The 14,585-nt window shown below is 41.2% G+C and overlaps 1 protein-coding gene across 1 annotated transcript; it reads left to right on the forward strand.

Moving 5' to 3' along the window:
• Window positions 1-416: 416 nt before the first annotated feature.
• Window positions 417-14,585, forward strand: srp68 (signal recognition particle 68). Its single transcript, XM_026170464.1, has 16 exons — window positions 417-618; window positions 1,027-1,093; window positions 1,441-1,554; window positions 1,749-1,944; window positions 2,847-2,929; window positions 3,055-3,164; window positions 3,288-3,367; window positions 3,511-3,651; window positions 9,101-9,199; window positions 9,372-9,436; window positions 9,924-10,077; window positions 10,228-10,322; window positions 10,542-10,671; window positions 11,054-11,129; window positions 11,215-11,264; window positions 12,015-14,585. The coding sequence occupies exons 1-16, from the start codon at window positions 531-533 to the stop codon at window positions 12,240-12,242; spliced, it is 1,776 nt and encodes a 591-aa protein (XP_026026249.1). The 5' UTR covers window positions 417-530; the 3' UTR covers window positions 12,243-14,585.

A 14,585-nucleotide genomic window follows, 5' to 3' on the forward strand; every position in this document is an offset into this window, starting at 1 on the left:
CTGTTCACAATAATGGAACAAGCAGTTAAGAAAATAGTCTTACCGTATTAGTAAACTGTAGTTTAGTTCAAATATAAAGTTAAAATACAGCATGATACCACACAGGTACAGAGGACTGAAACTGCTATAATAAAACACAAATAAATTGGTCAGTACATTGGTGACTATCCCTTTATAACCTCTGAATATTATTAATGTTACTTGCTCTGTGGGAGGAAGCTAAAGGCAAAGAGGGGTGGTTTAATTTTATGATGATATAATTTATTCTAATTATAATTAATAGCAGTAGCTGTATTGATAATGATAATAAGAAGAATAAAAGTTTTTTTATTTTTAATTTATTTAGATTGTTTTTGTTTATTTGTTGTTCCGGGGGCGGTGGGGCGTATGAATCGACTGAATCATGAGGCACATCAGCAAAGTCTCGCGAAGTTTGCCCCTTTGCCCCTCCCTGCGCACTCATTGGTCCCTGGCTGCACCTCTGACTGGGCATGTGTGTATGTGTGCCGCTTAGCTGTTAGCGTGTAGAGATGGCCGCAGACAAGCAAAACGACGCTAAAGTTTCCCTAATGGAAGAAAATAAAGAAAACTTACCGGATGGAGGACTCGGACTGGAAAGTATCCTTAAGAACACGACACGTGCTCTTTGACGTTTTCCCTCTGCGAGCATGTTTCACGCTCTTAAGCTAACGTTAGCTTTTAGCTAACTCAGTTGGAAGATAAGCTAGCGGTTATTAGGCTACGTGTCATACTGAAGCAGGCTGTCAGTGGTAAATGGGGATTTTTATGTATTCACAATTTATTTTGGGGGTCTGAGGACATATTTTAAGATTGCTAGCTATTATGTGATGTCATCTTTGAGTTTCATTAGCGGTTACAATAGTTAAAACAGCCTGTCTTGGTGCTTGCATACAATAACTGCTATCAAAACTGAAACGTTCATGCTTGAAAATAAATGGTTAACTGCCCCTCAGAGTAACGTGTGTGATGGTTACATAAGGTTTGTACCTTAACGTTTAATCTCAGTCTTGCAAATCATCAAAGAATCCCAGCAGCAGCACGGCCTCAGGCATGGAGACTACCAGAGATACAGGTGAGCTGGCTCAGGTCATACATTACAGGGTGGAGATTTGTGTGTGGTGCAGCAGTTTTCCCACCCAATGTAAAGACACTGACATGAGACTTCTGTTCACAATGCTGGGCTCAGATTTATGGTTTAATGCAGTTAAATGGAACAGGTGTGGATTAAAGTTAAACTCAAAGCTTTTGATGTCCACCTATCTTCGCCACATTTTCATATTTGCGGAGTTTAAGATATAGTGATAGATAATTTATGTTCTTTGATCTTCCTGCATATTAAGTTTCGTGGTGACTTTTTTTGTCTATGTTGTATTTCATTTATTGTAATGTAGAATTTAAAAAATCCTTGTCTGTTTCCAGGGGCTACTGTTCCCGCAGGCTACGGCGCCTCCGCAAGACTCTTGGCTTCAAGATGGGAAACCGACACAAGTTTGTTGGGAAGAAAGTCACTGTGGAAATGCTTTCTGATAACAGGTTAGACTTAGATAATTTTAACTGGTCATTCACGTGTAGTTAACTGGCTGCTGGTTTGGGAACCTTTACATTAAGGAAATTCCAGTTTGAAACACTTAAACAGATCACTTTGCTTTGATGTGGAACAGTTCAGCGGCTTGATGCTTTCACATAAAAAAACAAACTGTTTATACAGCTATGCCACCTTTTTTCAGGTATCTTCTGCTGGTTTTGATGGAAGCAGAGCGTGCATGGAGCTACGCCATGCAGTTGAAGCAGGAGGCCAATACAGAACCACGTAAGCGCTTCCACCTGCTGTCACGACTACGTAAGGCTGCAAAGCACAGTGAGAAGCTGGAGAAGCTCTGCGAAAGCCCCCGTGTGGACGCCAAAACTAAACTGGAGGCACAGGTACACAGGTCAAATTCATCTTAACTGACCCGTGTAGGTGTGTGGAATAACAAGTGGATGTGCAGTGAGGTCCCAGCCTCAGAGATGAATAACTTTAACTTTTCGATTTGTTGTCTTTCAACTGTAAGATTTGAGAACTTCAAACACTGTTAATTAGAAAAACAGTGCAGAATATTTCATGACGATATTTTATCTACACAGGGACACCAAATATTGATATTTTAATCAATAAAATACTTTTGGAATACTTTGAACAAGAGGGCTGAAAGGTTGGAGGAGGCAGCCTTTCTGCAAACAGTTGCAGTGTGCCTTTGGATTGACTGCAGTTATTCAGGGAAATTGGCAGAGGATTGTGAATAGTTGCTTTCTCTAATCTATAAATGCAGACAGATTGTCAGCGGTCTGAATGACTCTGTGTCAGTGAGCACAACTTGAGGGGACTCAACTAAACTGGCTGCCAGCTGATTGTATTCTGGCTATATTCTTGTAGAAAAGAGGGTCATTTCTGTCTGCGTAGACAACAGATTTCCATGTATGTAACTGCCAACTTGACCCTGTTCCATCGCAGACTGATATCAGTTTCAAAGCAGACTGATTCTGTCTTATGGCAACTTCTACAGCAAACTTTAGTGACAGTGTTGTGTACTTATTTTGCAACAAAAGAAAAAAAATGAGTTTAACTGTAACTTTGGAGACATAATTTGGAGTTGAAAGAAGATGATAAATTGTAGTACTTGCTACTGCAGATATCACAAAAATGTTAAATCACAATAATATATCATGAGTGAAATAATGTGATAATATCATGGAGAGTCTTGGTGATTCCCACCTTTACTGTTGATGAAGTGTGGTGAGGGAATGAACAGAGGAGCTCCTCATCATGTGTTGTGGTGTTATTTCAGGCCTACACTGCATACCTGACTGGAATGGTGGAGTTTGAGCTGCAGGAGTGGAAACAAGCCATGGAGGCTTTCAACAAGTGCAAGTGAGCGTTAACATTACTGCACTCTGTTTTTTGTTTTTTAATTCTTCTTTTAATAATGGGAGGTTTTCTTGTTTGTTTTTCTTTCACTTTTTTTAAACCACTGATAAATACTTTTGTCTTGTCAGGACCATTTATGAGAAGCTGGCCAGTGCCTTCACTGAGGACCTGGCAGTTCTGTACCGCCAGCGTGTAGACGAGATATCGCCCAACATTCGCTACTGCGCTTACAATATTGGTCAGCATTGCTGTAGTCGTTCTTCTCAGTGTCATTGTTGATGCACAACACCGATCCTGAGTTCAGTCCTTCCTCTGCACACTGACAAACACACACTCACTCCCTGGTTGTATTTGATTTTAGGTGATCAGAATGCCATCAATGACCTGATGCAGATGAGGCTGACTGGTGGAGGAGGTGGCATGATGGCTGAGAAACTAGAGGTAAACACGAAGGGGTAAAACTTTTGTTAATCAGTCTGTAATTCATGATTAAACTGCTGGGGGGAGCATATACCAAACAAGAATATTACACAGCTGTGTAATCGTGTACTACATCCAGAAGGGTTTGTTTTGTTTCCCTCAAGGCACTGATTACTCAGGCGCGAACCAAGCAGGCGGCCACTATGAGTGAAGTGGAGTGGCGAGGACGCACGGTGCCTGTGAAGATTGACAAGGCTCGTGTCTTCCTGTTGGGTCTGGCAGACAACGAGGCCGCCATCGCTCAGGTCAGCCTCTCACACATTCCTTCTTTTTTAAGCATATAAACAAACTCAGTGGGAAACGCATGTTGTTGCACCTCCTAATGTTGGTTGTCCTTTCTATGTCTCTTGGGCTGCAAACAATGGAAACAACTGCAGAGACATTGACTCAAAGACAATAAGTGAATAGATTCCTTCTGTAGTACAAATATAATCGTGTTCATCACTGGTCATTACCCCTCCCTAGGGCTGCTCACTTAATCGAATTTTAATCACGATTACGATCTGGGCTTTCAACAATCATTAAAAATGACTGAGCCGATTATTAGCCCCTCCCTCGTGCTTTACTCTCCGTGTGGCAAATCAAGCGCACCTCTCTGCATTTCGAACACGTGTCACAACAATTAAGAGCAGCGGTCTCCAGCCCTTTTTTGCGCCACGGACCGGTTTATGCCCGACAATGTTTTTATGGACCGGCCTTTAAGGTGTCACGGATAAATACAACAAAATAAAACTAGTACCGGTACCGAAAAAAAGGCTTATTCATAACACACGTGAAAAGACCCAGGAAAACCGAGTATATGATAAAAACGATAACAAAATAACGCTGAAAACCGATAAAAACCCTGAAAACTATACATTTCACACCTGAGCCTCAACTCTCGCGGCCCGGTACCAAACGACTCACGGACCGGTACCGGTCCGAGGCCCGGGTGTTGGAGACCGCTGATTAAGAGGACCCGAGGGAAGCTCGGAAAGCTCGGAAAGCTAAGCAGAAGTTATTTGGAGAGGAGAGTGACTGCCGTTGGTTGAAAAGAGAGGTAAAAAAAAACTTCAGTGGTGTGGAAACATTATGGGTTCGTGGAGTCAGACGTGGATCAAGTAGACATAGTGTGTAAACTTTGCTACAGTGTCGTAGCTGCACCACAGAGCAACACTGCAAAGTTCACTAAACATAGATGTTTACATTTTTCATTTATTTTTTATATTGCAAACATTTGCACTGTTATCAGTATTTGCACACTATTTTATATTATTTTTGACAATCTTTAAAGTCATTATTCAACACATTGTTATTGTTAAATAAATATCGTCAAATAATCGAGATCTCAATTTCAGTGAAAATAATCGTGATTATCATTTTTGCCATAATCGAGCAGCCCTACCCCTCCTTATGTTTCCTGACTGCCTCATGCAGAGCTACTATCAGAGACTACCCAGTATGTATCACAACACTGATTCTGTGTGCTCATATGACCCATTTAGACTGCTTATAAATGCCAATGTTTTAATGTAATGAATTCAACCTTGTTTCTTATTCTCCGCTGCCACATGCCTTTTATATCCTTAGAAGGCGAGCCTGTTATTTTTGTTTTCACTTCCAAATTCAGGCCCACTTCTATATTTTCATTCTTAAATTGGGCCTTGATTTGAGTTTTAAGCTTATAAGGATTAATTGCATATAGATCAGGTAGTGACAAACATAATTCCTGGGTACAGACACTCCAGTCTTACCTGTTGGACTGACTTGGAAAATGTCTTAAGTGTTTTAACTATATTTTCATAAGTTTGGCAGCTTTTCCATCTGTTTAAGACCTCGTATGTGACCATTCATACTAAAACAACACAATTAAGTGATAGTTAAAGCAATTAAATGACTACTTTCACTATCTATAAGAGAAATAAAAGAAACTATGGTTCTTTTTCAGTGAATTCAGAGTAAAATTAAAATTTCTGTGAATTAACACTTTGTTTTATAACTTTTTGTAATTTTACATATTAATTTTCTGTAATTTAAGCCTAAAGAGTCGTGCTGACAGATTCTTTAATTTACTACAGCGGCATTTCTTTATCATGTACTGAAAACACTTTTTCTTTTATTAAGATGTCTCATTGATTAAATGTGTAGTTCCACTTGTTTACAATGACAGCAAGGGGAGTTTCACTTGTCCGCCTCGCTTAAGATCAAAGTATGTAAACAGATCACAATGTAAAATGAGTTTGACATCCCTGATATAGATGAGCTCGATATCCAAAACCTTTGCATGTTTTCAGTGACTGTCTGGTACAGTAAAAGTAGAGCTGGGCGATATGAGATTTTTTCATATCACGATATGTTTTTTTCATTTCAGGCGATAACGATATCTATCACGATATAAGCCAAATAACTATATTTGTAAGATTTAAATGTGCCGTTGCTCACAAGTAAAATGTGAAATAATCAGCAGCTTGTTTTTAAATATTTATTTCCCATAATAAGTTCAACAGGGTAGATGTACTTAAGGAACATGAGACTTTTTCAGATAAATAAAGGCAAATATTGCAAACTACACAAAAGGCAGCCGCTAAAGCGTTTAAGTTTCAAAATAGAACAAACGAAACAGACTAAATTGTCAATTCCACTTAGAAACAAAATATTAATTCTAAAAATAAATCTTAGTTTGTTTTACAGAAGAACAGACAAAACTGACTAACTTTTGTCAATATCAAATAAACTGAGAACTAAAAGGAAATTCTCAATCTCTCCTTGTTGTATAGCTGAGCTTTTCAAACAGTTTTAACAGTTACTTTAGTCTGACAAAAGCCGAATGACGAATTAGCGCTTCCAGTCAGAGACTGAGGCTACGTCCACACGTACACGGGTATTTTTGAAAACGGAGATTTTCCGTTTTCGTTTTAAAAAATAATCCCGTCCACACATAAAGGCAGAAATGAAGGAAAACGCTGCTATGAACATGCCAAAGCAGCAGGTGGCGCTAGATTCCTAACCGTGCAGAAATGTTGGCCAATCAGAAGTCTAGAAGCCTCGGTGGGAAAAAGTAAACAAAGCTGCGGCATAGAAGCAGAACCGAGTCGTATGTGTGGACGGACAGTAACTGTGTGTATATGTAAGCATTTAAACACTGCAGAGAGTAGAATTAACAGTATTGTAGAAATTCATTTCACCGAAACAATAACGCGGCGCACAGTGTGACGCATGCACCAGTTTATTGTATTTCCAGACTTGCTTTCGGCACAATTTACAGTGCGCGCTACTCTGTTTTTTGTCAGACTTGAAATAGCCGAAATACCTTCAAACTACGGAATTTCTATGGCTCTTCCGTTCGACAATCTCTCCGGCATTGGAACCATCATCTGTTTTCTCTTCGGTCACGCTCGGTTGATTTTTCTAGTCGGCACACTCATTTCCTCCATTATGCGCTGGCTGCTTCCCAAACAAACACACGTGCGGCTTGGCACTTGTGCTGTACGTAGCAAGTCACGCAACGGATCGGCTGACCTTTTTTTTTTTTTTTTTTTTTCTTCTTAAGAGGACAAGAGCGGCGAGGTCTATCGCGATAGCTTAATTTCTCTATCGAGTAAAAGTTATATCGCGATACATATCGTTATCGTTCTATCGCCCAGCTCTAAGTAAAAGTGAATATATGAGAGGAAATAAGTAAAAGCATAAAAGTCTCTTCTTAACTAAATAATCTTTCATCCTGCTGGAGGCTGTCGGGTACTCGTCAAGCATTAAAACGGTTTAATAAAACCATAAAACAACCCTGAGAGCACTCAGTGCAGTTCCATAAAATCTCAGTAGGTGGCACTCTGTTCTTGATAGTATCACATGTCCCCTCGCTGTCGCCACAGCTCATTACTTCTGTTTTGTGCCCGAGTACTCAGCACACCCTGCAGACACACCTGTCACACCCATTGCCACTCAGGTCTCAGGCATGCAGCTGCTCTCATCGCACAACTGCATTCTACGCATTTCACCTCGCACATGAATGCAGGGCTACACCCAGCAGCTCATTTTAGTTTCAGATGGAGCATTTTAGGTCTGACTGTCGCATAAAAGGCGGTTAAAGGTGGCTGTGAGTGACTGTGTGGAGAAGAACTGCAGCGCTGGCAGTTTTTATCACATTTGGCTTTTCTTATTGGTCACAATTAAAGGATTTTTGCATAGTATGCACATTATATTGTGTCACAGCTCTAGCACCTTTAGCTTCACAATGTGCACCTGTTCTTCTGCTTGTGGCCTCAGGGGACAGGAGACACTGTAGGGCCAAATGTCAACCCTAGTTGAAGGGCTGTTTCCTCCTCTAACCAGTGTATCCATCCAGCCCTCCTGCCGAACAGCACAGAATGCTCAACAGGTAGAACTGGCTGTTCTAGGCCTTATTAGGGTGTTGGCACAAGTGTGAAACGCGTAGCAGCATCACCTTTCTGGGTGGGAGAGAGAAGGCTTGTGAACAATCTGTTATCAGGTTTGCCACCACAAGGAATTGTTTTGTAACATTCCTCTACTGTGTTTTCTCAACTTTTCGCAACAACAGAGACACAGTAATGTAATCCACAAAATCTTTTAAATACTTAAAACTGATATTTTTATGAGTGATCAGTCCTTCTGTAATTGTTTTATTGCTCTCACTTTGCTTTTTTCCAGTGTTAGTAAAACCCATCCTGCATCTTTCTGAGACTATCTCAGTTTAACACAGGCCTGTTGTATTAGTGTGGTGATGAAAGACGGCTTAGATGATGAACAATCGTGTCATTCTTAAAGACCTGAACCCTGAAACTATACAGTGTCTTAACTGCTGATGAGTTATGTGCAGGAATGCATCAGCAGCCTGCCGGGCCACATACCTGCGTCTCTCCCCGAGTTTGTCAGTCGCATTCCTGCTTTAACTGTTGCTCTTTGTATCAAAGTACTAAAACTGTTACATGCATCAAATGTTTGCTTGATCGCGTTTTAAATGAGATACGTCTGCACAATCTGGTAGAAACCTTTTATGATCTGATCAAGTTTCAGCCAAATCTCATCAGTCTGGTTAAATGGCTGCTATCGCTGCGTAAATCTGCTTGGAAGTTATTCTACAAAAAGCATAAAAAGGATTTGTGAACATCTCCACTTTCAGTCTGCATGTTAAGAGGCGCGACTGCTTCCTCCCCTTCTCCGCTCTGCCTGTGTGTGCCTAGGATGGCCTCAGAGTATTGAGTGTTCTTTTAGCTGAAAGCAGTCTTTGTAGCTACAAGAAAGCAGAAGAAAAGCAACTGAAAGTGTTAAAGTATGTTCCTAGCTGACCTGTACAGAGAGCTGAATCGAAGTAAGGAGATACATGGAAGCCAAACTGGAGGCTGAAAAACTGCTTCAGTGCGTTCAGTGTGTCGTGTTACTGCTGAACCTGCATTTTTGATAGGTACTCTGTTTTTACTTTCCAGAGTCATCTATTGTACATCATCTCATCTTCAGCATGTGCCATCCTCACACATAGGCTTCACCCCCTGGGTTTTCCTCATTGTTGCCAACTTAGACGTTTAGTTGCATTAAATCTATGATGAAAAAATGTAAAGACCGTGCTGGTACGATCTGAGACGTTTCTCTGCTTAGAATGTGAAACACGCCCGTCTCCCTCCTTCTCTACTATTCAGTAAGTTCTACATTTATTTTTTTTCCTTTATCCTCATCTTTGGATCTGTTTGTGTCATTCAGGCAGCTAATGAGGAAACCAAAGAACATCTGTATGAGACCCTGCTGGCCGAGTGCAGAGACACCATCCAGGCAGTGAAAGAGGAGCTCAAGACTGAGGCGGTAAGATTCAGCAGGATGAAAAGCTGTGATGTTGACAAGAATGAGAGGTGGTGAAGATGTAGCTTGTAAATACCTGAAACTGGGAATACTAGAAGGTTCAACTAAAGAGCTTTTTTTTTTTTTTTTTTTTTTTTTCCTTTTTGTAAATCTATCAATTTTTTTATCACTGTAGAAACAGCGAGAGAGGAGCTCTGATGGTGACACTGGGAAGGTGTCCAACCTGCAGTACCTGCACAGGTAAAAAAGGAAGAAAAATGTACTTCGATTTTACTCCTGGTTCTGTTAAGTTAGTCAGTCATAGGATTATAGCTGCAGCTAAATGCTTTACCACTTATCTCAGTAAGTCAATAACACTTTGATCATTCCCCTCCTCGTCTCTTCATGCAGACAACACTGTAACACACAGATCTTCAGTTTATTGTGAAATTACAAACACATGTTCACTTTTGGGAGGATGAAATCGGAGAACATTTGGCTGTTTGGAAACATTACTAGCAACTTCTAACATCTTTTGATAGACAGACATGTATAAACCTGTCAGGTCGGGGCATCATTAGGCTGAACACGTGTCGGGTGAGTCTGGTTCAACTTGCAGAGCGCCTGTGAGGCATGTTAATGGTTCCTGACGATGTCTGCAGTTGATTCAGCCGAGGTTTACAGACCTGATGAGTTTAAAGGGATCGCATGCCGTAAGTGAATAATCACTGCTGCTCTTCTCTCCCAGCTACCTGACCTACATTAAGCTGTGTACACTGGTGAAGAGGAATGAGAGCATGGCTCATACTCTGCAGGCCAAACTGAAGGAGCCCGAGGCCGACGAGAACAAGAGGGGGCCCCGTCCACAGGATCTCATCCGCCTGTATGACATCATCCTGCAGGTGAATGTCCTGTTATCAAGTTCTGTCTCTAAGGTGTACAGCCTGATGTTTGTGTTACCATAGTTACATGATGTGCATCTTGTGTTTTTGTTTTGTTTTTTGTTTTTGTTTTGTTTTTTTCCCCCACCACCACCTCCTCCAACTATCCAGAGTCTGGCAGAGCTCTCCACCCTGCAGGGTCTGGAGGATGACCACGCCTTCCAAAAGGAGGTGTCCCTGAAGACCCTGGTCTACAAGGCCTACAGGTCAGTGTTTTTGTGCCTGGTTTTCAACATGTTCTGCATCAAACAATGCAGCTGAAATTCAAACAGTGCAACAAGTGTCGTATTTACAATCGCAAATACACCTGCGTCCTGATGTGAAAAGTATCTCTAAGCTTTGTTCCATTTCACATTTCCATGAAAGCTTCTGCAGTTCATAAACCCACATGTTGTTAATGAGCTGCTTTCTTTGGCCTCCTGCAGGTGTTTCTTTATAGCCCAGTCTTATGTGTTAGTGAAGAAGTGGAGTGAGGCGCTGGTGTTGTATGAAAGGGTGCTGAAATATGCCAAGGAAGTCCAATCTAAGGCCAAGAGCCTCAACAACAGCCTCAAGGTTGGTTTAACATGCAAGCAAACACACACACACACCTCAAACATGAGTCATGGCGTTACTCATTGTGGAGGCCTCTTTTCAAAGCCTCATCTTTATCTAGGTTGCCATTTTAGTTATTTACAACACATTATATTTAGACAAATAGATGTTATTAAAAAGCTTTATGGTAAAAAGCTTTATGGATCACAAAGATGCAGATGCCTGCTAATCTGTTCTAAGTAACACTAATAAATTGCTAGATTTTTAGTTAGTATAAGTAACTGTGCAGCAAACCATGTTGTTTGTTAGGGAAATGCAATGAGACCCGAACACACGGTACATCAAAGTTTAACAAAAATATCACTGCGCTACGTTAATTTACATTCATCATGAATTTCTGCAGGATCTCCCCGATGTCCAGGAGCTCATTGCTGAGGTCAACGCTGAAAAATACTCACTTCAAGCTGCTGCCATTTTAGGTGCGAGCCTCGAAGTTGTTAAACAGTTAAACCAGCAGTCGTCTTCTCTGTTGTACAGTCCTGAAGAGATGTGTTTGTGTTTCAGACACCGACGAGATAGTTGAAGTTCCTCAGCAGCTGGTGAAAGACAACACGGTAAGAGGAGGAAGCCTCAGGCTGCTCAACACTACAGCCGTACACAGACACATGGTTCTTGCACGTTTGTGTCTGTACGAATAAAATAAACGAGCTCTGTGGATTAATTACTTATCGGTCATATTACTCCTGAAGAGCCGAGGTGAAGCTTAATTTGTATATTTGCGTCTAACAAACTGCAACATAAAAACTTGAAAAGTGGTTTTGATGATGTCATTTAACGTTTATCTATTTTTGTGATAAAACTTAATTTTTAGGAATTTCAATAATAACTGGAATAAGTTTGAGTGGATCTGTCACAGTCTGCACTGCAGTAGCTTTAGTTGCATGAGTCAAAGTTCGAAATCTTATCTGTCATGCTGGCCTTGGCCTAACGCAAGCAATTTCTGCTCCTCTCGTGTCAGGCCAGCTTTCTTCTGATTGGTTGCCCATCACAGACACAATATTTGAAGAACAAAGGGCGGGGCTTGTGCTCTAACAGACAGAGCTGAGATTAGGGATATCCTCTTTTTGGAAAATGAGTGTTTGGAGCAGCAAGGGATTATTTGCACATATGCTAATCTCATCATTTTAATTTGTGTCCATGCTTAATGTGATCTGCCATTTTAACATTTATGACAAAAAATGCAGTTTGATGAGGTTGTCATCACTCCATTTTCTGCTGCTTTTTTATTTTATTTCTTCATTTAGCTGAACTTTCTGTTCCCTATGATTCCAGTGCTCTCATCTCCTCACTTCTTTTTCACGCAGCCCCTCTGTGACCACCTGGAGACCTTCCGCTTTGACCCCAGTCTCGTCGGAAAACAGCCCAGTCTGGTCCAGTTCCCACCCGACTTCCAGCCAATCCCCTGCAAGCCTCTGTTCTTTGACCTTGCTCTTAACCATGTGGCCTTCCCACCGCTGGATGACAAGGTGGAACAGAAGGGCAAGGGCGGTCTGACTGGCTACATCAAGGGCATTTTTGGCTTCGGCAGCTAAACCTAAACCCACACTTCAACCTCCATGTGAGAGCCACAGGGCCCAGAGTTTACTGCAACCAGCCAGAATTGGGTCAGCTGTTAGTTAGAATCATTTCAGTTTGTCTTTTATGTTTAATTTTTAGTGCCTATGTGCAGAGGGGTTGGAGTTGGCAGTTCTGAGGAAGACGGAGTCAATATAGTCTTCTCGGAAAGATTAATGAAATGGTAGCACTATGACCCAAGTCCACATCCAGCTTCAGTAATCGTATCAGCCTGCATGGCTTCACAGCATACAGGCTCCCTCCTTAAACTGAGCAATGGAGGTGTTGGCAACTTTTAAGACATTAATATGCCGTGGTTTTGATGAGTGAAGTCAAGCTGTCAATCTCACGGTAAAAGATTACATTTTTTCCCTCCTGTGTTTTAAATGCGCCTTCATATTGTGTTTTTTTTTCCTTTTGTAAATGGATTGTTCTGCATTTTTCTTAGCCCTCTAAAAACAAAAAGATATGTTTTGATCTCATCAGCCTCAACATTAATTACAAGACCTATAGCTGACCGAACTGTAATCATCTGTATGATTTCATCTGTCATCACAAACTAAAGTTTGTCCTCTTAATCTTTGCCCCTTGTTGCTTTGACGGCATAAAAATCCTCATAAACACTGTACAGCCACAAGACCTTGTGTTGGGACAAGAAATGTCAGCTTGCTCAGGTGCCTAAGAGTGTACTCGCACTGAGCTGCTCCTCCCAGTGTTCAGTTGTTTTGACCGGTGTGTAACTGTTAGAAGAAAACAGGTGGCCATGGGTCCGTAGCTGAAACGCTGCTTCAACATCTCAGTTATTAACCAATAAATCAGTGGTAAATAAAGAACAAGGTTTCACTGTAAGTGTGCCTGTCTTTAACTTTAAACTCTATAACGTGAACTGTAGCACGTGTCTCTGAGTGGAGAGGAGATGTTTGAATTTGGGTTTAAGGAAAAATTGGAAGAAAATCTTCAGAGCATAACCTCCAGAAACATACTCAGGCCTGAGTGCAAGCACACGAGGACAAGTGTGAGTACACCTTTAGTCCTTTAGTTGTTCCACTTGGTTGTGATTTAGTAGCGGCGAGGATCCGAACATGTACAACATCCAGTTCCTCCTAAGTGCCCTGTGGGTGGGCACCACATCATAACAAACAAAGCTGTCACTGTCAAAGGTGTAGGGCTGTCCCTCATCTGCAGACGTGATGTACTTTTAATAATCGCAAGAAGAAATTTTTCCAGTCTGTGGTTTTCTGTTTTTTTTCTTCTCTGTCGTCCTATGTCATTGCGCCAAAGCCTCTCGAAACCCAGCCTCTGAATTCAGGAAACTGGGACAGGGCTAGCATGACTAATGACAAAGCTATGAGTCACAGTTTGAAATGATCCTTTCTGAATAAAAGAAGCTGGATTGGCCAGTGTTTTTATTTCTTTGGTAGTTAGAGCCTAGACTCACCAGGCAGTTCATTAGATCCACTAACCAGCTAGAACTAAAGCAGTCACATACAACACACACTGTAGTAAGAGGCTGCTTATTTACAGTCATAATAATGGCGGGATTCCCTCCATGACAGTTGTATTATCCTGCTTTAGTTTTAGCTACTTGGTTTATTTGTACTTTGTTGCATTTTTCTTGCCCTCAAACTTGACGTCCTGTCAAAGGTCCAACTGCTTCAATAGCGTCGTCTCGCTGGAAGTAGAAAGCTCTTTAAAGGTCCCTCTGCTACATGTTTTCAAATGGTACCTGCTTGTTGACGGCAGGTTCAGCTCATGAGACTGTAATCTGTTACTGTAAAGCTTTTAATGGTGTGTATTTATCTACAAAGGACAGTGGCAGACATCAGGACACTGAAGGAGCTGTTAGCAACCTTTCATTCATCGCATTGCCAACACCACACCTCTGTCTGTCATGGGAAGGACTACAAAAATGTTTTCATCACCTTTGACATGTCTGTGGATTTTCTGTTTTACATATTTGTCGGGATGTATTGAAACCCCTGATCTTTATGTGATCTGGTTTGCCTGTGAGACTTGGTGAAACACTAGGAAAGGACAGTTTCAGTCTCACTAACATGTTTAACTTTTTTTTTTTTTCTTTTTTTTTGTTGCTTAATTTTGTCTTCACCCCCCCTCTTCCCTACTCATGTGTTTTTACGCTAAGTAAGATGGATGGGCTGGAACAGTTCCAGCACTTTACCTCGATTAGCCTGGAAAACAAAATAGCTATAATCTGTAGATGCTGGAAACGTTTGTGTGTGTGTGATGAGAGTAATGAAATGAGGGGATCGTATGATTTCATGTAGTTTCCAGCCTGGTAATTAAAGTATATTTGCACCAAA

Source organism: Astatotilapia calliptera, chromosome 6, assembly GCF_900246225.1.
Source record: "Astatotilapia calliptera chromosome 6, fAstCal1.2, whole genome shotgun sequence".
Lineage (NCBI taxonomy): Eukaryota > Metazoa > Chordata > Actinopteri > Cichliformes > Cichlidae > Astatotilapia > Astatotilapia calliptera.